We start from the raw sequence: 23982 nt of genomic DNA on the forward strand, positions 1-23982 counted from the left end.
GGTGGCTAGCGCGCGACTGGCTATCTTGGCTTCCTGAGTCTCCAGGCTGGGTCCGGCGGCACCCTGGCGGCCGCTCACCAAACTAACCTTCCAGACTGAACTTGTGACCGTAAAACCAACTCTGGTATCGTCATTTTTCTCTAGCAGTTGATGGGAGGATAAATGGTACAAATTGTCAAGTCGGTGTTTCAGGACGGTATTGGAGATTTGGTTTTATATTGAGCAGGTCTTATCAACAGCGTGAGGCCCATGAGGGGAAAGATATGGTTAAGGTCACCATATCTTACTGACCAACTAGAAATAATATTTTAGCTCAAAATGAAGTAATATATATTCCAACGTATTGGAAGAGACTATTTTATATGTTTAGTTTGTAATTCACTTGGTACAAGAAAGAGCTTCCCTTCACCCTCTTGATTACCGCTTAGCTGAATTCTCCTTCAAGACTATCTGGAGTAGAAATGGACATTCGGGTTGTTGGGTCGTGTTGGTGTTGTGGCGAGAACGATGGTGTCTCTTGGACGATGGATGCCACCGGAGGAGTTCCAGTCATGTTTATTTGAAAGGGGGATTGAGACTCGAGAGTTTTGTTAGCTGTATACAATATTGATGTTTAGATTCCCACGCCCATGTATCATATAGGGTAGGCGTTCGATTCACAATGGGTCCAAATGATTAGACACCGTTGTAATGGCTTGGCGTTACCATTTGGCATTAATGATCTTTCCTCCGGGCTTTAGTGTGTCCTCGCGACTTAAGTTTAAGAGATGAAGAGCCGGAGAATGAAAACAGTCTGTAAGGGGGGTTTGTGCTTGAGTAAAAAGCTCATGGGAAGAGTGTTTTCTAAAGGAAGGGATGGGAACTATCAGGATAAAGTGCAAAGTCATAGTGACTACATAGCATTTGGAAAGGATCAGGATAAGGATTAGGGATAAGATGGGGGAAAGGAATGGTGTCCAACCACTTGGACGGTCGGGGATTGAACGCCGACCTGCAGGAAGCAAGACCATCGCTCTACCGACCAGCCCAAGTGGTTGGATTTTCTAAAGGAGGGTGTCGTGATACACCAAGGTATTGCAACGCGTCTACGAAGGTGTATTAGAAAGATTTGGAACTTCTACAATGCCCGAGTATAATAGTGCTTCTGAAAATAAGAGTATTTTACTTTACCCGCCAATGTGAGTTAAAGAGAAGTCGCCCACACACATACCTGCAAACAAAAGAGAAACAATATTAATATTTAAAAAAAAAATATTTAGTTTCATAAGTTGCATTGAAAAATAGTGAAAGTATGGTTTTAGCAGTAAAAGTAGTAGTAATATTAATTGTAGTAACAGTGCTAGTAAAAATATCATTAGGAGTGATAGTAATAGTAGCAGTAGTGATAGTAATTATAGTAATAGTAGGAATGATAGTAATAGTAGTAATAATAGCAGTAATAGTAATAATAGTAGTTTAAGTTTTAGTTGAAAGGGTAGTAGTGGCAATGTCTGTATTAATATTTGAAGCGGTATTATCAGTTATAGCGGTAGTAATAGTATTAACAGTAGGTGTAAAAGTACCAACAGCAGTAGAAGTAGTAGCAGTACTAGTAGTAATAACAGAAATAGTACCAGATGCAGTGACAATGGAACTAGTAGTAGCAGTAAATTGAACATAAATGTATGTATGACTCAGAACGGAAGTTCAAACGAGCGTATGCCTACATAATACGATAATAATAATAATAATAATAATAATAATAATAATAATAATAATAATAATAATAATAATAATAATAATAATAATAATAATAATACTTAGAACAAGAAAAGCGTCATGAGAAAAACTATTGTCAAAACTCCTGCACGTCGTCGCCAGTGAACGACTCTTCCATTGTGGTCTGTCTCAAAGCATTTATAAAATTAAGACTCTTCCACGGGCGGCCATTGCTTCCCACAACACTAAACGGAGACAACGGAGTGACACCGAGTGCTTTGTCAACACCCAGACCCCGAACTGGACGACGGCTGCGCCAGTCGTGGTGGAATGTGGTCTTCTTTACCTCTGTGGACCTCTGCCTTTTTCTGTCTCTATCTGGTTAACTGTCTTTATGTCTGTCATTCGTGTTTATGTCTCAAGCGAGCCGTGCCTGAATACATTGTTGGTTCTTGAGTTTTCTCAGGCTTCTTGTGTTATGATTCACTGAAATTATGTCTCAAAATGTATGTTTTCATTTCCAGTTTGCTGGAAATTTTTCTTACTAGTTTCGCTGAACCGAGCAGCGACTACAGTATATTCTACCAGCTTTGATTTTATGTTAACTACTGTACATATCGTAGCCCATAATCTATATATGTAATAGAGAATGTCTGTGTTTATCTGTTTAAGGTTGGAGGTCAGACGCTCAGGTCTGACCTGAGACCTAATGACACGCAGCATGGAGGAGGCTATACCTAGCGTGGGGAAAGCTATACATAGCGTGGAAGAAGTATAGCTAACGTGAAGGAGGCTATATCTAGGGTGAAAGCTATACCTAACACGGAGGAGGCTATGCCAAGCGTGACGGAGGTTATACCTAGCGTGATGAAGGAAAGCGGTCTGATTCACTACGTGAGAACTACTAACCAAAGAATCAGAGTCCAGTGGCTAGGCTTCCCATGTCAGTGAGAAATGTATTATATGTAATTAATTTTGTTTCTTCTAATAACTCCTACAGTTATGTATTGTTCAAGTCAACGCACCATCGAGTTTAACTGAGCCTGCAGCACTTCCCGGGTCATCAAACTTGCCTTTGTAACGTTTGATTTTGTAAACGAAATCCTGTGCTCAAGTTAATGTTTTTTTTTCACATTGCGCAAGTAAAAATACGTGTTAAACCGAGAGGATGTGTCAACCAATGAAGTTACTAGTTAAATCACTTTATAAGTTATAAGTTAAAGTTATAAATTAAATTACAAACTTGCTACCTTGAAATTACATGTACAATCAGGAAGCTTTGTATCAAACCATCGAGTTATGTCGAGATTCTAAGAAGACGGAATGCTAACACATACGTGTTTCTGTGTAATAAAGTCACCAAGTTTTGAGTATGTAATTTGAGCTGTTATATTGAGCATGAATCAGTGCAGTGTTGGTGGAAGACTCTGAGGCTGCAGGAGAAAGCTATATCATTCAAAAATGTAAAAGGTTTGTGAAAATTGCACCCATACACACACACAAATGCTAGTACGTATTGCAACTATTTTGTCAAAATTAAGAAAATGGACTATTAGACTCAAAACATTTACGTTTTGTATTAGTACAATGTCATACTAAAATATTGGAAAAATAACTAAAGAATCTAACCTAACCTGTCTGAACAAACCTAGGCCTGCTATGCACTATCTTAGGCCTAATATGGTACGTATATATGTTATACTAGACCTGGGAATGCTTATGTTTGGTTCATGACTTTTATTTCGTTCTCTCTACAAAATTAATAGTGCAAAACATGAACATTGTTGGCTGCAACAGTCACTTTTGAATGTTCAACCAAGCCTAAATCAATAAAATGGAATGTCTGTCCGGCTCTCTATTCAAAGTAAGAGAGCAGATGTTTGGGGCAAGCTTAACCCGGACAAAATGACACATGGGGGCATGTGAATGTCATAGGTTAGGAGTCGAACCCAGTGCCACACTTTAATAAATGTCAGCATCTATAGCAATCCTCCTTCGATTTTCACGGTCTGAAATCAAGAATCTGTTTCCCGTAAAGTTTTACTATTGTTTTCGGCGATTAATAATATTACGTTTCCCGAGAAAGATAGAGACGGGGAGGGGGGGGGGAGAGGGAGAAAGGTGCAGAGGGTGGGAGAGGTGATGGAGGAGAGTGGGGTGTGAGGAGAAATGTGGAGAAGGGGGAAATAGGAGAAGAGAGAGATGAGAGAAAAGAGGAGATTGAGAAAGAGAGAGAGACCCGGGCAGAGCTGGGTACCCCTATTTAGTAGTTGCTGTAAATACATACTATATTTTTCCAGTTAATCATTTATTTGCTTATAGTTTTTCTAATCTCGCTCTGTTATTTATAAATATTATTCAAAATAATGTACTTATATTTTACAACTGTTTTGGCAAGCTTGTACTGTTTTATAAATTGTACAAACGATTTGTTTATGTGACATTTTTTCCGAGGTAACGACTTTGAGGGCACGCTTGCCGGTGTAACAGTGTGTTTACCTTGTGCGGGCGTGCGCTCTCACCTCTCGTTATTCAAGCATTTTCATTGGATTTTCCCGTGACATATCATGATTTGGGAGCTGAAATCATGTCGTCCGGAAAGAGATGTATGAATACGTCAGGCAAAGGTAAGTGTAAGATACTTATTATGGATAAGAAAGGCGATTTTGTCGAGAAACGTAATAGTGTGGGGAAGGCATATTGCTGGCAGAAGTAGGGTTATGGTGCTAGTGTTGTTTCTAGCATAAAAGCAAAAAGAAATCAAGCCTCAGAGTCTGTGAGTAAAAGGGAGAGCGAACAACTGATGTCAGAGTAGTAGTAACATTGACGCCAAAGTATAAGGATTTTGAAGATACAGTTTACTAGTGGTTTACGTAAAACTGTAGCCTGGGGTGACCCGGGCTGGCCCAGATATAACACCCCGTATTTTTTTTGCCTTTGGTGGTTTATAGTTACAGGCTGTAGCTGAGTAAATGGCACTAGTAATAATAATCATTGAGTGCTGCAAGATCAATTCGCGGTTGCTGCAAAAGTTTAACCGATGGCAAGGCATAGTACTATAACAGCATTTTGTTGCCTCTATTTTTTTTTGTCTTCCCATGAGCAGTCTGTGCTGCAAAACGATAAGTGGACAGATTAGCGTTTCTTATTTGTTTTAGTTTGGTATTACTTATTTAAACAAAATCATTGCTTATGTATTATTGGTATATCTGACATGTATTAGGTGCTTCATTATAAGAAATATCAGAAAAATTTGGCCGTAAGTTGCCCAAAAAAGGTTATTTTTGTATCCATTATTTATTAACAAAACGGGCATATCTATATATTTCAGGACGCTAGCCAATACATAAACATCAAGGTTAAAAAATCATATTATTTTACATAATATGTAAATACGTCAGATTTGATTGACCCCCAATCTGGCTTGACCGATAACCCAAAATTATGGCCGGCCTAATTCTTTATACATTAGTGAGAAGCCAAAAATTGCCTTGAGAGCGTATCATGCTCTGTCCCAGTTTACAGGAAAATTGCAATCACTTTACAGTCTTGGCAGTTACAAAGTTTGTCTCGGTCTAGCGCTCGTCCATCATGGATCAAACATACCAATTTTTGCCTCAAATGATCTGGGATAATAGTTCGGTTTTTCCCGAGTTAAGAGTCTTTGAGGAGTATTATCTCAGTGTGCAGTAGAAAGACCCTCCCGATGTGGTGTGTCGGGTTTGTGTGTCAGTGAACCACGGTCGGACGGCAGCTTACAGTTAATTCACCTCAAGGCTACGGTCCTTGCGCTCTTCTCGGTTCTCTGTCTATGAAGTCTTGGACGTTCGTGTGGAAGTTAAAATGGAAACTAAGGTATATTTTCTTAATAATAAGTGTGTGATTTACTAATAATCAAGTCTTTTGCCAATAGCTGCATGTTTATGACGAAGTATTTGTGGTTGTGAGTCTTGTCGGATGTTAGAATGTGGCATAGACATAGATGCACACGTCCTCACGCACATAAATATACATTCAACTCGCACACATCTTTACTTACATACACATACTTTCAACTCACATGCACATATCTTCAACTCGCATGTACATACCTTTAACTCATGCACGTAACTTTAATCGATATCTTTTGTGTTGTATTGCCATACGTGTTATTCTGGGAAATGTTGTTAAGACATAGTTTGTAATTCCGTTTGCTCTAAGAACAAAGATATTTACAATTAGCATACATAACTACCCCCTTTGCGTGGGCAGTTATATTTCTGCATGTGTGAGGTGCTCCTAGCACGGAACATATATGCAGTTATCTTAAGGATTTGGACCAAGCCAAAAATGTAGCAAATTTAAAATGTTTATTTTGTTTCTCGTATATATGATTATTTCTACTTCTCTTTGTCAAAGAATTCAATGGTGACTTTTAGAACATAAATGTTACATTTACACTTAATTTTGTCGGGCTCCCCATTATTTATTTTCTCAGGGTCTTAGGTTTAAGACTATATATTGCCTATAGGTCTTTCAGCCTCTGCTCTTTGGAGAGGTGGGAAGGAAGGGGGGGAGGGAGAATTATCGGGGAAAAGCGCCAAGCCATTACGAATATATAGCACTTGAAAGGGGTCAATATAAGGATTTGAGATGGGACGGGGGAAAGGAATGGTGTCCAACCACTTGGACGGTCGGGGATTGAACGCCGACCTGCATGAAGGGAGACCGGTGTTCTACCGCTCTACCCTTCTTTAACAATGGCTACAGTATTACAGTAGCAATACAAATTCAAGTCTTGTGATCAATCTCGCATTGTATGTGTGCACAGGGTTCAACCACCACAGACCCAACATTGCACAGCAAAAAAAGCTATCAGAATGATAAATTCTGTTTCCAGACAGCATAAAGCATCATTGTTAAAATCTCGAGCTATTCTGAATATAAACGCTAGATATATTGTTTTTTTTTATTTATTTCAACACTAACCGAGACTTGAAACTTCTTTGAAGGATGTAATAAACTTATGAATATCTCAAGAAATGAATGTCTTGACAGTTCCGAGAGTGACTCAATCTATACAAACGTACCGTTCAAATAAAATGATCTAAAAATAATTTCTTTCAATATAATTGTGCAGTATATAGCATACGTTGTTCAAAAGTAATGTGAACAAAGCATCTATTTGGTTTAGTAAAGTAATATCTTTCTCCCCACTGTTTCTCAGCTTCTACTTGATGAGGCTTTAAGACAGACCTAAACGTTATCACATGTCCTTTATTGTTAAATTTGTGGGTAGTGTGTTATTGTGACACTGTCTACTCTTATTCTTCTCGTTATGCAAGTTACAGTATTAAATCATTTCCCAGGTTATTCCATAATAGTATCACAGTCTCCCCTATTATTATATGAACCAATAACTGCATCACCAGTACCATTTTTAATAGTCACTAACTTTACCCCGGTAGCCTAATTATGTTATAGTCATTTCTAAAATTTGAACGTCAGTCGGTCTATCCGTGAACATGTTAACTATAATTATACATTAGTTTTAGGCACAGCACTTGTTTCAAGTATATGGGTCTTCTTATTAACTTTTTTTTATCACTGCAAATTTTTAATATATACTTTTAGCTTTGAGGCTTTATGAAAATATTTTTTTTTTAATTTTTACCCTTTATTTAAATTGTAGTTATACAGTGACAATTTGAGTCCTTTTTTTGTTTTACAATTACCTTTTGTATCTTTTTTTGAAAATAAAGGTCAATGTGAACAATGAATAAAACAGCAGTTGCTTGATAATTGTTAGCTCAATTGATGATATTATGTTGACGCTCATTAAGTTTAATATTCAAAATACTAAGTTCTACGACCATTGGACACTTGGAGCACAATCGACACCTAATTTCCCCGCATTCCTGGATGTTGCCAAGGTCTCGCCTAACATAACGGTGCTCCGGTACACAAGTGCATTTAGAAAACGGAAGACAGCCAAAGAAGAAAATGGCCCGATGTGAGATTGAGAGAAAATGAAAATAAGTCTGGGTAGACTTACCTATTTCAGCCATTGTACCGCACAGGGTAACCCAGAGGACACTAAACTTTTGTGAAATGAGCACTGAAATTCTGTTCGTCTCATAAATTATAAGAAGTATTGAAGTAGTTGAAGTGAGTATAGTTCTTACACAATGCTAATAATTTTTTAAGTAATGTTGTCGGGGACAGAAAAGCTGTATTCTAGTTGTGCTTGCGGGGATTGAGCTTTGTCTCTGGTTCTCTTTGGTCCATTTTGCCTTTCAACTGTCAATCAACTGGTGTACAGATTCCTGAGCCTACTGGGCTCTATCATATCTACATTTGAAACTGTGTATGGAGCCTGTCTCCACCACATCAGGGTGGAGTCTCACTGTCACTGTCACTGTCTACTCCACCAGGCTACAAGGGGCCTCGTAGCCTGGTGGATAGCGCGCAGGACTCGTAATTCTGTGGCGCGGGTTCGATTCCCGCACGAGGCAGAAACAAATGGGCAAAGTTTCTTTCACCCTAAGTGCCCCTGTTACCTAGCAGTAAATAGGTACCTGGGAGTTAGTCAGCTGTCACGGGCTGCTTCCTGGGGTGTGTGTGTGTGGTGTGGAAAAAAAAGTAGTAAACAGTTGATTGACAGTTGAGAGGCGGGCCGAAAGAGCAAAGCTCAACCCCCGCAAAAACACAACTAGTAAACACATCACTGCCTAATGCATTCCATCTGTTAACTACTCTGACATTGAAAAAGTTCTTTCTAATGTTCCTGTGGCTCATTTGGGTACTCGGTTTCCATCTGTGTCCCCTTGTTCGCGTATCACCCGTGTTAAACTGTTTAACTTTATCGACCCTGTCTATTCCTCTGAGAATTTTGTAGGTAGTGTGTGTGTGTGTTCTCACCTATTTGTGCTTGCGGGGTTTGAGCTTTGGCTCTTTGGTCCTGCCTCTCAACTGTGTGTGTGTGTGTGTATTTACTATTTGTGCCTTTATAATCGAGCTATTAGCTCTTGGATCCCGCCTTTTTAACCAATCTATTTTACCTCTATTAAGTCTACTACATATATTTCTCTAACACGTGTACACACACACACACACATCCCCAGGAAGCAGCCCGTAGCAGTTGTCTAACTCCTAGGTGCCTATTTAGTGCTAGGTGATCAGGGGCATTAGGCTGAAAGAAACTCTGCCCATTTGTTTCCGCCTCCGCCTGGAATCGGACCCCGGCCCATAGGACTACGACCCCCAAGCGCTGTCTACTCAGCCGCGAGGTGTGTGTGTATGCAAGACCTGGATAGGTATTTTGGTAACAAAAAAAAAAGAAATCGCAAGTAGTTTAGAGTATGCACAATAGAAAACGGATGTTAGCTTAAGTGAGTAACTCAAGTATAAAACGTTTTATCAGTGGGTACCCCTATATGGGTTACTGGGTCTACGCTTTCTCTTATGTTTTTATTGCAATGTTTTAAAGCTATTTCAGCATATTAAAGCGCTCTCTCTTGTTTTTCCTGGTAACATTTTGACCTGTTATTGTTCTTTCTATTTCCTTCCGGTGGTGGTACTTAAAGTTTATTAGAAATATTTTAAGGCCGTCGTATTAAATACATATTTTCTGTAATATACTAAGTACTTTGACATTTTACATTGTCTTAAACTAGGCTTTCGTAATATGGTGTTTTCTGCGAAATACTACACTTTTGGCATCCCATTTGTTCAGAGGCACAAAAATAGGAATTAAGAGCGTGTTTGTTGTGTATTCTGTCGATGATGACAACTTTAACGGAATACAACCAGTTACTTGTTAACCCGGCTGATGAAAGTTATCTGCTAGTGATGTGTTAACCTAAATCAATGTAAAGAGAAAACCGACGAATGTAAAGCCGAGAGAGTGAAGATTCCTCTTGCGGGGGTCAGTAGGTCGCTAGGCTGCCGGATCCGCTCTCCATTGCTAAGACAACCCCTTCATCCATATTACTTTCCCCTCATTCTCATTATCTCAGTATAGTTCCCATCGTGTTCAGGGTCATATTCCCGCGCTGAAAGTAACTATGTACTGTAAAGCTTAGACACTATGGTTCTCTGAATATGGATCTTCCCGAATAATTAGAAGCGTGATTGATTGATCACATACACTTAGAAAGTATTGTTCGCTTTATCTTTCGTTTATTTGCTGGATTGTGACACATTATAAGTTATGGTACCCAGAGTCTTTTGCTGCTCGACTAAGCCAACATACATTTTCACTATTCGGATTGTATTGCGTTTGTAGTAACAACATAATTACTGTTATAACAGATTTCCAAATATATGATTTTCTCATTTTCTCTCTGAAACTATAGGAAATCATCCATCATTTGAACTCGCCTTCAGTATGTCTTAGTTTACCCAAAAACTCGAGCTTGCTAAACCTGACTCGACCCCTCCCTCACCCAGTGCTCAGTCACTTATACCTTCCCTTGACAGCTTTCATGACCTCAGGGCTGACCTCTTGCAGCTCTTGATGACCTTGATTTCTTATCTGGGGCTCTTTGAAGCTTTTATCGTTTTTTATTAATTGAAGGACGAAGTTTCCTGCTGAATGCAGAGGCTGGAAGGTGTTTAACGCATCTAGGCCCGCTATCGGTGGCCCAATGTGACAGGAAGGTATATCTTCTCCATTTGGGTGGGTTTATGTAAGCAAATTAAGGTGTTAAGCTCCAGCGGCGAAGATACAATAAAACTGGAAACCCGCTTAAATTTTGTTTAGAAATGTTATGAATATAATGCCACTCCGAGAAGTTAATAAGACCGTGTTCATCACGGTAATGATGGTGTGTCAGCTTCATTATCAAGAGATGATATAATTATTAATCTATTAATTTGCTCATACGTCTTGCGAAGCCTGGACGTTAGAGCCTTCCATTAGCTAACATTTATAATTATCTATCATAGCTGTAGACTATTGCCCGACAAGTAATGATGGTGTATATCCTGGTACTTAGTTAATAGCCTAACAAACTGTAATTTGTTTGGCTAATCTCCCGCTTGTCATTGTTTGATTCATGTAACACCAAACACCGGTGTTGTTGCCAGTTAATTCTCTGTTTACAGTGAAAAAAGATTGAAATATCTTTTACAGTGCCACATTCTGACTGGTCACAGCTAGTCGTCTTCTTTAGTGTTACTATTATTTACTGGCACTCATCAGACTTGACCAACCACTTGGGCTGGACGGTAGAGCGACGGTCTCGCTTCATGCAGGTCGGCGTTCAATCCCCGACCGTCCAAGTGGTTGGGCACCATTCCTTCCCCCCATCCCATCCCAAATCCTTATCCTGACCCCTTCCCAGAGCTATATAGTCGTAATGGCTTGGCGCTTTCCCCTGAAAATTGCCTTATCTCATCAGACTTGAATCACTGTAATTTACGGAAGGCCTGCTACGTTACACAAATTATTACTAACAGCATACGTCGTTGAGTCTAGCATACCAAAGGGTTCCAATGATCTTTACCAATTGGCAACCAAGGGGTTCGTGAGAGTTTGAGGTTGCTGTTGATATCCACTAATCTTGTGCGTCACCGACTCTTTCTCAGACCTGTTCATAGTTTTCGGGTCTCGTATCGCTTTTTGTGTCAACTCTCTCCTCATCATCACTCGCGTGCACTCTCTCCTCATCACTCGCGTGCACTCTCTCCTCATATCTCCAGTTCTGGTGATATACATGCGTGAGAAGTTACTTTGTTCGTGGGAGCGTTTTCTCTTTTGTAATTATAATAGTGCGGTTCTTACGCCCTCTTGGTGTGTAATTACCAAAGTGTAATTACCTAAGTGTAGTTACAGGATGAGAGCTACGCTCGAGGTGTCTGGTCTTCCCGGCACTCTTTGTTATATATCGCTTTGAAACGTGTGTGTGTGTGTGTGTGTGTGTGTGTGTGTGTGTGTGTGTGTGTGAGGGAGGGGGGGGGGTGTATTTACTATTTGTATTTGCTATTTGTGTCTGTAGGATCAAGCTGTTTGCTCTTGGAGCCCACCTTTCTAACCGTCGTATGTCTAATGAACTGACTCTGGGCCAATTTGTCCTCTATCTCTCACACACACAGACACACACACACAGACACACACACACAGACACACACACACACACACACACACACACACACACACACACACACACACACACACACACACACACACATACACACACACACACACACACACACACACACACACACACACACACACACACTTGTATCAACGGTATATTTCTTATGGCTGTCGTGGTCGGTGACAGAGCTAGTCGCCTGCTGTTGCCTCGGTCGCTCCAGACGTGACTTCCGACATAACCGTCTCACTCAACTTCCCTACTAAAGTATCCTTATTTCTTCCTAGAGTGAGAGAACTCGTCCGTCATTAGAAAAAAAATATATATACCCACACGTTATAAATGTGACCGGATTGTTCCGTGCCTGTCAGCGGCGCCAGACGTGACAGTGCGACACGGCGGCTTCTCCCATATGGCTCTACCATCCGAAAACTGTCAAAGCGGTCTACATTATTTTCTACGTAGAAAGGGCCTCTTTGTCACGGAAGTGTGTGTGTGTGTGCAGAAACGGCACTTAGACACGGGAGTAATCTCTGAGCTCACGGACTCTCTTGATATTTGATAGCCTCGTAGGTTTTAGTATGAATATCAGAAATTCGTAGATATAAAAAAATGATGTTGTTGGCCTTAGGAATAGCAGTTGTATGGTTACATGCGTGACTATGGTTGTACACTGTGTGTGTGCGTGTGTGCGTGTGTGTGTGTGTGTGTGTGTGTGTGTGTGTGTGTGTGTGTGTGTGTGTGTGTGTGTGTGTGTGTGTGTGTAATTAAGAGAGATAGACTCATAAAAGACCGTTTACTTGTATGACGTTTTTGGCGGCTTAACTGCATTCTGTCAAAAAGTTTAATCGCTTTCATTATCAGTTAATAAATTCCCCCGACTCTTTCACTGTTCCAAGATTTAGTAAATATAAAAATCTATAATTTCCTTTTATTATTTAGGGTTGTGTTATGATTATAAGACTATTGACTTTTAATGGCTTTGGCCGTTTGTAATTGTAAAATATTGATGCCTTCAATTGTTTCCCAATACTTGAGAATTTTTTTTTTAGTTTTTTTTTATATTACATAATGTATTGGTGGATTCGTTGACTTCTCCAATATCATAACACTTGTGGTGCTGTGGGCGGGTTGGGGGTGGGGGTGGGGGGTTGTTTTGAGTAGGGGGGGGGTGTGGAGAATGGAGGTGGGGGGGGGCAGTGTGTGTGAGGTTCCCTTCACCTCACACACGGGGGGCTGAGATGTGGGGGGGGGGTAGGCTTGAACATATTGTGTAAATAACAGTTTTATGTATCTTTAGGTTCGGTTTACAGTCTGGGTTCGACTCGTCAACAGGAAGACTTAAACCTTGAGGGCTCCGGGACTTGAGGCATCATCACTCGAGAATGAACCACTCTTAGTCTGTCTTCTATCCTTTGGCCAAACCGAGGGGTTCAATTTTAACAAGCCACACTCAACTTCCCTCTTTGTCGTTGGAGCTGGTATTCCAAGCGGAGGGAGGAGGGGGGGGGGGGGTGAGAGTTAGGATCAATGAAGAGGAAAATTAACTATGAAATAAATGACATTCAGGGACCTTCTCCCCGGGGCTTCCTCCCTAATTTATTGGTCGAAGGTTTTAATTGTCTGGAGTGTGCTCACCCTACGGGAAGTAATGGAAGGAAAAAAAGGCCGGGGAAAGGAAAGGGAGGAGAGGGAGTTGGAAAAGGGAAGACAGGAGAAGGGAGTGAAGAGAGGGAGGAGGGGAAAGTAGTTTGGCAAATAATAAGCAGGAAGGGTGGAAAGGGATAGGAAAAACTAAAGATGATTGTAGACGGGTAAAGAGATGACAGGAGAGCGAGCACGGAGAATAGGGAATTAGAAGGGGAATGAGAGAGGAGGAAGGCTGTGTACTCACCTAGTTGTGCTTGCGGGGGTTGAGCTCTGGTTCTTTGATCCCGCTGTGTGTTTCCCCACGTGACAAGGCGAGGTGAATGCCCTCCCCCCCCCCTCCCCCCAGCAGTGCTTACCATGTATCAAAGCAGGTGATGGTGTTCCTTAGTGCCCACTGTACTACCTTGGATAACAAACTATGAAACTACATTTCCTGGGCCTAGCGAACTCACCTTCCCAGCCTAATCTACTGACTTTGACAGCACGAGCTATGCAGCCTACTGGACCTGCTGTTCCCGGCTTCACTGGCTTTAACCAATCCATGAAACTATAATGACCAAACCACACAACATAAAATAAGGAAACGACGACGTTTCGGTTCGTCTTGGACAATTATTAAGTAATTTCTTCATTTTCTATGAGATTTGGTTATCGTATCTTCAGTCACGTTATTGTGATTCATCGTCTGCATTCCCTGAAACTCCACTTCGGATACAAGCCAACCAAGCAGTCAATCATTATAAGCCCCAGGGGTAAGGTTTCCAAAGTTTCTCACAGTTCTGAAGTAAGATTTTGAGAGGGAGAGAGGGAGAGAGAGAACAAATTAAGAGGCACAGAAAAGGCATGTTGTGAGGATACAGGCGTTGCAATCTCAATCTCTCTCTCTCTCTCTCTCTCTCTCTCTCTCTCTCTCTCTCTCTCTCTCTCTCTCTCTCTCTCTCTCTCTCTCTCTCTCTCTCTCTCTCTCTCTCACACACACACACACACACACACACACACACACACACTTTAGGGGCCTCGTAGCCTGGTGGATAGCGCGCAGGATTCGTAATTCTGTGGCGCGGGTTCGATTCCCGCACAAGGCAGAAACAAATGGGCAAAGTTTCTTTCACCCTGAATGCCCCTGTTACCTAGCAGTAAATAGGTACCTGGGAGTTAGTCAGCTGTCACGGGCTGCTTCCTGGGGGGTGTGTGTGTGGTGTGGAAAAAAAAAAAGTAGTTAGTAAACAGTTGATTGACAGTTGAGAGGCGGGCCGAAAGAGCAAAGCTCAGCCCCCGTAAAAACACAACTAGTAAACACACTACAACACATTAACAATGGTACCCCCCGCTCCTCGTCCACAAAGTATCTGGGAAATATGATATAATAAAAACATTGAACCGGAAAAGTAATAATGTAGCGAGACGTCAGTATTGCCTCTTTACTGCCACTTGTCTTCGACTGGGCAGTAAAATCCAACATTAATATCTTTTAGCACACAGTTCAGAGTTTTATGCCCGCAAATGACCAAACTGTTGCTACCAGTTTCGCCAAATGTCCCCTGTACCGGTAGGGCTTGGGGGTCAAGTAGGAGGATATATATATATATATATATATATATATATATATATATATATATATAATATATATATATATATATTATAATACACGTCAGCTATGGTGTTATCTGTCGTAAGTTAGAGGGAAAGATGGCTAGATATGACATCATCAAGTCATTGACATCATCAAGAGAAGTTTGGCTACAGCTGGGTGTCCAGCAGAAAGGGAACCTCTAAAGAACAGATCCGACAGCAGTCACGAGCGCCCAGATGGAGTCACTCTGCAGCCATGGAGGGACGATAGTCAGGTTGTGTGGGACTACACGTGTGGCGTCTATATTGGCTGATGTCTGTCTACCTCACAGTACAGCTGAGGGTGGCGGGGCTGCCTCCTCCGGGGCGACCCAGAACACTAATAAGTACCCGGACCTTGAACATTGTTACAGGTTCGTGTCACTAGGCTCCGAGACCATGGGCGCCTGGGGTGGGGGGGGGGGAAATTGCACCTGAAGCAGGTGGGTGAGAAACTCATTAAGCAAACAAGAGAATCAAGAGCAGTCAGTGTCCCGTTCTAGCAACTCAGCGTGACGATTCACAGATGAAATGCCTACTGTATCTTGGGCACGCACCTTACCTCTGCAGAGCCATATAAGGTTTTCGAGCAGTGATTACTATGCATGTATTTTCTGTAAACTATAACTCAATTTAATCAAATAAATTAACGTAACAGTACACCCGTGTGTGTGTGTGTGTGTGTGTGTGTGTGTGTGTGTGTGTGTGTGTGTGTGTGTGTGTGTGTGTGTGTGTGTGTGTGTGTGTGTGTGTGTAATAAATTGAATGTATGTGACATGCCATTTTTCCATTTATATCAGAAGTAACAGTATACCTATTATTCCTTAATTCTGTCTGGCAGGTAAAACTAGGCTTCAGTAAATACAAATAACATTTTCAATCTAAATGGTTCTTGCTATAATGCAAAGCGTTCCTTACGTAAGAGGCCTAGTAGAAACTTGTACACCTGCGGCTACCGCTTGTACACCTGCGGCTACCGCTTGTACACCTGCGGCTACCGCTTGTACACCTGCGGCTACCGCTTGTACAGCTAGAGATAATCTAGTCTTGACCTTGTTAGTATAAAAAGCAGCTCGGTAATTTCAGAGAAAGTAGTGCAGGAAGTGTTGTTTTCTCTGCCCGGGGGGGAGATTGAGGGGGAGGGGGTGGCTGGGGGAGGGAGGGGTGTAATGGTGGGAGAGTAGGAAGGATGCATCTTGATTTGAAGAGGAACTTGAATTGCTCATAGGAGCCCCGCGCGTCGTAGCAAGGCGGTCACTGGCACCCAGTGACCTCATAGTACGATAAAACATTCACATATTCAGTTCCAGGGAGTTGGTTTATCATTCATGGTTTGTTTACCTTCGAAATAATGTATAGCTTAATGACATTTCTCACACACATCCCTGGCAACTCTGCAACCGTGTGTGTGTACTTGGTATGCTGACAACCCCACAAGGGAAGTGTGTAAGTTAGGGTTTAGGTTGATATTTTGGCTTGACTCTTCAACATACACTTTCTGGACGGTAGAGAGAATTTAGGGTCTCAAGGAGTGTGTGTGTGTGTGTGTGTGTGTGTGTGTGTGTGTGTGTGTGTGTGTGTGTGTGTGTGTGTGTGTGTGTGTGTGTGTGTGTTTAGGTAGATATAAGAAAGTTGCACCACTATGCCAGTGGGTCATGCATTGTTCTGCTATGCACACAGATTGTATGCAACACTAGCAGGTAGGTCAGGCTCTGTCATGTGTGTGTGTGTGTGTGCACATTTTCCGTTTTCTTGTTTTATTTGTATATATATACTAAGTGTCGGTAGGAGGAACGGGGTGTTGAATTCAAGGTGAAAGGGGGGGGGGGGGGTGGATTGGAAACTGTATGTGCGTCAAGGAAGTATACAAGCACAGACTCTACAATCATGCATAATCATACATGCCTTGTAGTTAGTAAATGGGATGCACTAGGAAGTGATGTGGCTGACTCCATACACAGTTTCCAATGTAAATATGATAACACAGTCTTCCGCATGTATTTCCAAACTCACATTACACTCACCAAGTTTCTCACACTCACATACTGCTGAATAGGAAAGTCCCTAAAGACACTTATGTACTACATTGCGCCCTTGAGCAACCTTTCGCGCGCTCACGCACTTTCTGCGGCATACTCGCGCGGGGTCTCGCTGACTATGTCTGCGTCTTACCAGTTGCCTGAAGCAGGCAGTTAGGGTCCCGTGAATGATGGTTGCCTGTGGCTTGACAATCTTCACCACAGGCTGTCCTTCCCCGTCGCCCAGGGCATCCTTCACTGTTGCCGTCACCACCACTATCCTCGCCACCACAATCACTACCACCACTATCTCTTATCGCCACAATCACTACCACCACAATCACCACCAGTACTACTATCCCCCACCACCACTGTCACAGCTGCCATCCCCGCCCTCATAACCACAGCCACCACCACACACACACACACACACACACACACACACACACACACACAAAGAAAGAACTTTTTCAGTGTCAGAGTAGTTAGCAAATGGAATGCATTAGGAAGTGATGTGGTGGAGGCTGACTCCATTCACAGTTTCAAATGTAGATATGATAGAGCCCAATAGGCTCAGGAATCTGTACACCAGTTGATTGACGGTTCAGAGGCGGGACCAAAGAGCCAGAGCTCAACCCCCGCAAGCACAATTAGGTGAGTACAATTAGGTGAGTACACACACACACACACACACACAACGAGTACTGGGAAGACGGGACACCACAAGCTTAGCTCTCATCCTGTAACCACATTTAGGTAATTACTTAGGTAATTACACACACTACAAATAATCCCATCTACTCTGATTCAGGGAGAAGAACTGCATTAGGGTGTGAAGGCTAAAGTTAGCGCTACACACACCAGCCGGGACAGCCCCGCTCCTGTGCCAGGTAAGTCCACTACGGGCTCACCATAGCCCGTGCTACCTTGAAACTTTTGTTCTAAGTAGCTGAATCTAAAACAACAACACCAGCCGGGGTTTGTGACCCCCAAGTCGATGCACCGCCCCGCCCCTCACGCCCACACTGTGAAACTTTCTACTCAGTTCCCAGCTTGTGCACTGGGCGGACACACGGCGCCGCCTGCCTCCCCGGGCAGGGTGTCTCTGCCTGTCAGAGGATGGCTATCATCCTCCAGATAGCCTGGGGGTGATAGCCAATAGATAATTACCTCCAGTAACCATTATTTACCAGTTCACATTCTATGCCGGCCTATTTGAAGCGGTGGATAGTGGAAATTTGCTACTTTCTTAACCTTAACTAAATAAAGGTGTTTGTGACACGCCGTTGAGGCTGTGGTTATATGCGGGAAAGTAGCCACTGGGGATTTGATTATACTTTAAAAGCAAAGCTTAAGCCAAGTTAAAGGTTTAACACTGCCTCTTCAGCAATAATCAGAACTGTAACTGTTGGGTTGTTGGGGCAGTACGATAGCTACATGAACAGCTGTACGGCCTTACGTCGGAAGGACAGCGGCTGCTGTTGTTACTTCATGGATCTTGACGCTCCTAGAAAACAAATGTTTTGGGTTACAGCTCGATGTTATCTTGAGATGATTTCGGGGCTTAGCGTCCCTGCGGCCTGGTCCTCGACCAGGCCTCCTTTTTGTTACACCCCCTCCCCCCAGGAAGCAGCCCGTAGCAGCTGTCTAATTCCCAGGTACCTATTTACTGCTAAGTAACAGGGACATCAGGTGAAAGAAATATTTTGCTCATTTGTCTCCGCCTCCACCGGGGATCGAACCCGGAACCTCAGGACTATGAATACGAAGCGCTGTCCACCCAGCTGTCAGATGTTGTATAACTTCCGGGACATGAAGCAGAATAACCGCACGAAACAACGACTACTTAGCGGGAATATGCCAGCTGGACGCCTTTGTTAGGGAGCGAAGAGGTAGCACTGTCTGGCTGTGGTCGCACGGATGCCTCCAGGCACTCCGTCAGCCATGAACAAGGCCAGCGAGGCCCTCAAGTTTACCAGGCCAAGTTCAAGCGACGTCTGGCGGCTGTGGTGCTAACGAGGGGATTCCCAGCGCTCGGTGGCGTGGCAGAGGAAGGTCATGGCCCAGGAAAGAGTGCTGGGTGCTGCACTGGGAAGTTCACGGCCTAAGAAAGGCAGCTGGGTGCTGCATTAGGAAGTTCACTGCTTAGGAAATGGTGTTGGGTGCTGTACTAGGAAGATCACGGTCTAAGAAGGTAGGGGTGAAGGTGTGTGTGTTAGACGAGTCGCGTCAAAAATGTTTTCAGGTAATGGTAAACGCTCCGCAGCTAGAAAACGTGTAATCTGTCTGTGGTAACTGCTCATGATCATAATACAAATTGACACTGAGGATGGCGTCAAATGTGTCGTCAGCCGAGTAAACTCGCCTGAAATATCTGGAGTTACTACAGCAGTAAGCGACCAATTTGACCTTGATACAAACTCAAGTTATAATTTTCAGACTAAATATGAACGCGTTAAAGCTGCAAAGGTGGATGTGGAACATGGCGAGTGTATACATCAAGGCATTGCTAGTCAACGATGACGTGGGAAAAGCGCCAACATCCGGGTTGTATTCATCGGTGTAGTCGTAGGGGGGACTAGAGTATCTCGTCTTGTTGCCGCTGGGTCAGAGAAACTAACGTGTGTGTGAGTAGGAATGAGAAAGCAAGCAAGTTCGAGCTGTCACACTGGCAGAGATTCGACTACACGTATGCAGACAACCATTCCCGTTCTTTACATGTATTCTTCTATATAGAAGCGGATCATTTACTGCCTGTAGAGTGCCGGGTTCTTGAGCCACACTCCAACCCGTCCTCAGACCAAGGGTTGAGTCCCTTTCATCCAGCGGTCGATCCCCAAAGACGCATTCATCAATTTTAACATGCTGTTCATGCAAAAGAGAAATTTTCTCAAATATAAATTAATATTGTTATATATTAGCATAGTGTACATATTTAGGCTCTGGTTGGGTTAGATGTTTAGGTTCTGTTGACGATTATTTGTATTTGTAGTACGTGGGTGAAGCATTTACAGCGTTGTGGTTCGAACAAAAGTCGTCAGCGAAGCACTTGTTCCGGAAGTGTTCGGACGTCACCAGTTGCAAGTCGTGTGTAAACCGTTTTTCATTCATAAACGGTGGGGTTTGGCGGGTGTTTGGAGTGAACTTTGGCCTTTGTTTATGCAGCCTGTCCTCCAAACAAAGATCCAAAAGTGATTCCATGCACCCGCCAAACCCCCTGTTTATGAATGAAAAGCGGTTTACACACGACTCACAACTGCTGACGTTCGAACATATCCGGAACAAGTGCTTCACTGACCAATTTTGTTCGAACCACAACGCTGTAAATGCTTCACCCACGTACTACAAATACAAATAATCGCCAACAGAACCTAAACACCTGACCTAACCTAACCTATGCCTATTTATACACAATATGCTAATATATTATAATATTAATTTATACTTTAGAAAATTCCCGTTTTGAATGAACAGCATGTTAAAATTTATGAATGCGTCTGTGGGGTTGACCGCTGAATGTAATGGACTTGAGTCGAGGACGGGTTGGTTTATGAGGACGGGCTGCACAGTCACATGCCAGGAGCTAACAGAGTTGTTGGGCAGTAAAGATTTCAACGCACCGCAAAGACTAATCCCCCTTAACTCCAGGCCCCCCTCCCTCCCTGCCCCCAAGAACCCAGCTTCCGCAGTCCGCTCTATTACCACCTAATATAGATTAAGGGATAATAGACCGGACCCTTATATATATATATATATATATATATATATATATATATATATATATATATATATATATATATATATATATATATATATATATATAATATATATATATAGATAGATAGATCCGGCATATATATATATATATATATATATATATATATATATATATATATATATATATATATATATATATATATATATATATATATATATATATATATTTATATATATATATTTATATATATATATATATATATATATATATATATATATATATATATATATAAAATATATATAATATATAATGTAATTACTTCTTGTCGCGATAAATGATTACTGATAAGCAACTAATCACTGTATAACTGACACAAAATATAGGTAATTTGTTACCGATCATTTCAAGTTCAAGTATGGTTATTGAGATAAGAAAGAAATACATCTCAAAGGGATTGAGTAGCTGATGCTATTTCTACACCCCTTCCGATCATAATTGTTGTCGAGAACGTCACAATAAGCTGGCTGAAAATCAGAAAAAAAAGGAATTGAGGGGAATTGATAGTGTGGGGTTATAGGGGGGCCTTGAAGAGTGTTAGTAAGAAAGGCTCGGGGTGGGAGAGTTCGGGGGGGGGGGGTGGAGGAAGAAGGGGGAGGAGGTGCGCAACAACAGCTAAAGCTTTCTCCTGTAACCAGAGCGTCGCTATGTGGGTTTCCAGGCCTGGCGTGGATGACCCCGTTGACGCGGGTTTCTGTTGACATTAGAAAGTAAGCAGCAGCCAAGTAGGGAGAGTGGGAGATAGAGGGAGGGTGAAGCACAAATGAGAGGGAGAGGGAGGGAGGGAGGGAGGGAGGGTGATGGAAAGTGAAAACTGGGAGAGAGGAGATCACAAGATATATTGTCTTTGTTACCGGTGGAGGCAAAGTTTATTGGTAAGTTTCCCTGGGGGACAAATTGAAAAACTTACCTACAAACTTTGTCCATACCGGTAACAAAGATAATAGAATTATCATGGTTGTTCGTATCTACTAACGTATTTTTGTTTCAAAACAGCTTTTACCGTCAAAAATCTGGTTGTATGGGTTGTCACCTATCTCTAGTGTTATTTCACCTGTATATGGAATACTTGGAGACATGCGTCCTCTCTAAGATCAAGTCTCAAGGCATGATGTGGTACATATTTGTTGATGATATGTTTACATGTTGGAAGGATAGCTGGGAGAATTTCACATGCTCACTTGGGGACTGTCAGCCCCAACGAACTCAATTGTATAGACAAGACAACCACTCCCTATTAAGGAACATATAGTCTACACATAATCAGATCATCACCATAGATGTCCTGACGAACACCACCAAAGTAGTCGACAAATAAAGCGATAATATTTACGTCAAACAAATCCAGATATCTAACACCAGGTTACACTCTGCCATCTTCGAGAACACGACGAAATATACAATATTCTGCTCCAACCATCATGGAAACATTGGAGATTGGGGTGTTGAAATGGACCTATTGGTCCATAAGTGAGGTGCTTCACCTTCACCTCAACCCAGGCTGTATATCCCGCAGCAAAAATCTTGTAATCGTTCGAACTCTACATTTGATAACGAATTAACGAAACGCATCTCTTAGCATCAGGCCAAATAAAATTGTAAAATGAACTTTGGAGAGTTAATTTATCAACTTCCTTTTCAAGGAAAGGGGAACTATTAGGAACGTAAGACAAAGTGAAGAATATTTTCTTCAATTTTCAAGTGAAGAAAAATAGAGAAAATTCGCGCTATAATCAATGATCTCGCCGTTTGATATCCCGAAACTTTTCATTCACTTAATTATAAATAATAATCTTCCCAGCTTCACTGATTTGCAGTTCATAGTTCGTCTTCTAGTTGCGAATATCCAGTTTAGCTGGTTGCATGTAAGGACATTAATACAAAGAGATAACCCCCTTGAGGTGCCACACTCAACCTACAGGCGAGACTGAAACAAGGGACGTACCTGTTGACTCGCGCAAGGACGCCGTAGACGTTGAAGTACCTGGCCTGATGGTTGAGGTCCTGGCAGAACATGTACCACAGGCACTCCATCACGTTGTCCTTCATCAAGTACTCTCGCATCATGTTCAGCAGAGTGTTGAGGATCTCGCCAATGAACTCAATGGAGACCTTGTTGACCTGTGGCTCCCATTTCTCGCTGACTGTGTGGGGTGCGCCCTCGCCTGGGGGCGGTGTGGTTGTTGCTGCCCAGAAGGTGGAATCCACGACCTCTGCCTCGGCGTCACTGGAGAACTTGCGGGCCTCAAGATTGTACTCGGCAATGGCGTTAACTTCGTTATACATGAATTTACTGAAGGCAGCGTAGTTGGAGTAAGCGAGGAGGCGGGCACCAAGAGAGAAAATGGAGCGCTTGCTTCGTGACTGTCGCTGGGGTCCAGACCCCATCAGCTGGCTGGTGTAGTCCCCCAGCCAGTGGAAGGTGTCGCGCATGTACTGCTCTGAGGTACGCTCAGCTAGTGTCTCGAAAAGACCTTGATTGCTAATGTCGGATGCCATTTCATTGGTAAAGTTGAAAATATGATCAATGATCGATTCGTGATGCTCCTCCTGAGGCTTGGGTACGTCTGGGGTGTCGTGTTCTGACGACTGGTGGGTGGCGGAGTAGACTGCGGCAGGAGGCTGCACCACTGAGAGTTCGTTCTTCACATAGTGGCCGTTGTTGGGGGAGTTGGAGCCATCTTCGTGTCCAACTCTTCTCATGAAGTTAGTAACTGTGCCCTCTACTGCAGGGGGCTGGATCCTCACACCAACGATCCCGTCGATATCGATAGGTTGTCCCATCTCTCCCTGTAGTGATCGAGCTTCAGCGACGCCCGAGTGCCTCTGTGGGTAGTTGGTCTTGTATTCTTTGGAGTTGACGTGGGTGGGTGTCGGGGGGTCGGCGGTGGCCACAGCTTGGAGCAAGACGTTCTGCGCGTGCTGCAGGTGAGCCAGAGCGTCGCCGTCACCTTCAGGATCGGAGGCAACTGGACTACCATCCTGGAAGTCGATCTCTGCGATGTGCTGAACAACGCGCCCAACTTTATTCAGTGGCTCATTTGAGTTTTTCATTTGGAGAGGTTCGCGAATTTCTCCTTCCACCACCTCGACTTCGAACTTCTCGCTAGTTCCTACTTCCCTCAGGAGCTGCTCGTTCTCCCGGACTCCG

General features: G+C 42.7%; 1 protein-coding gene across 3 annotated transcripts in view; it reads left to right on the forward strand.

The window, feature by feature from the left end:
* The first annotated feature begins 4186 nt into the window (after positions 1-4186).
* LOC123774784 (uncharacterized) overlaps positions 4187-23982 on the forward strand; it is a 105108-nt gene continuing 85312 nt past the window's right edge. For 2 of the 3 annotated variants that reach the window (XM_045769391.2, XM_069310800.1), the window contains exon 1: positions 4187-4325. Coding sequence is in view for 1 of the 3 variants with exons in the window: in XM_069310799.1 (XP_069166900.1) it covers positions 4286-4325 (40 nt within the window). In the remaining 2 variants the exon portion in view is untranslated. The remainder of the gene's footprint in view (positions 4326-23982) is intronic. The other variant, XM_069310799.1, reaches the window with a different exon arrangement.

Source organism: Procambarus clarkii, chromosome 68, assembly GCF_040958095.1.
Source record: "Procambarus clarkii isolate CNS0578487 chromosome 68, FALCON_Pclarkii_2.0, whole genome shotgun sequence".
Classification (NCBI taxonomy): Eukaryota; Metazoa; Arthropoda; class Malacostraca; order Decapoda; family Cambaridae; genus Procambarus; species Procambarus clarkii.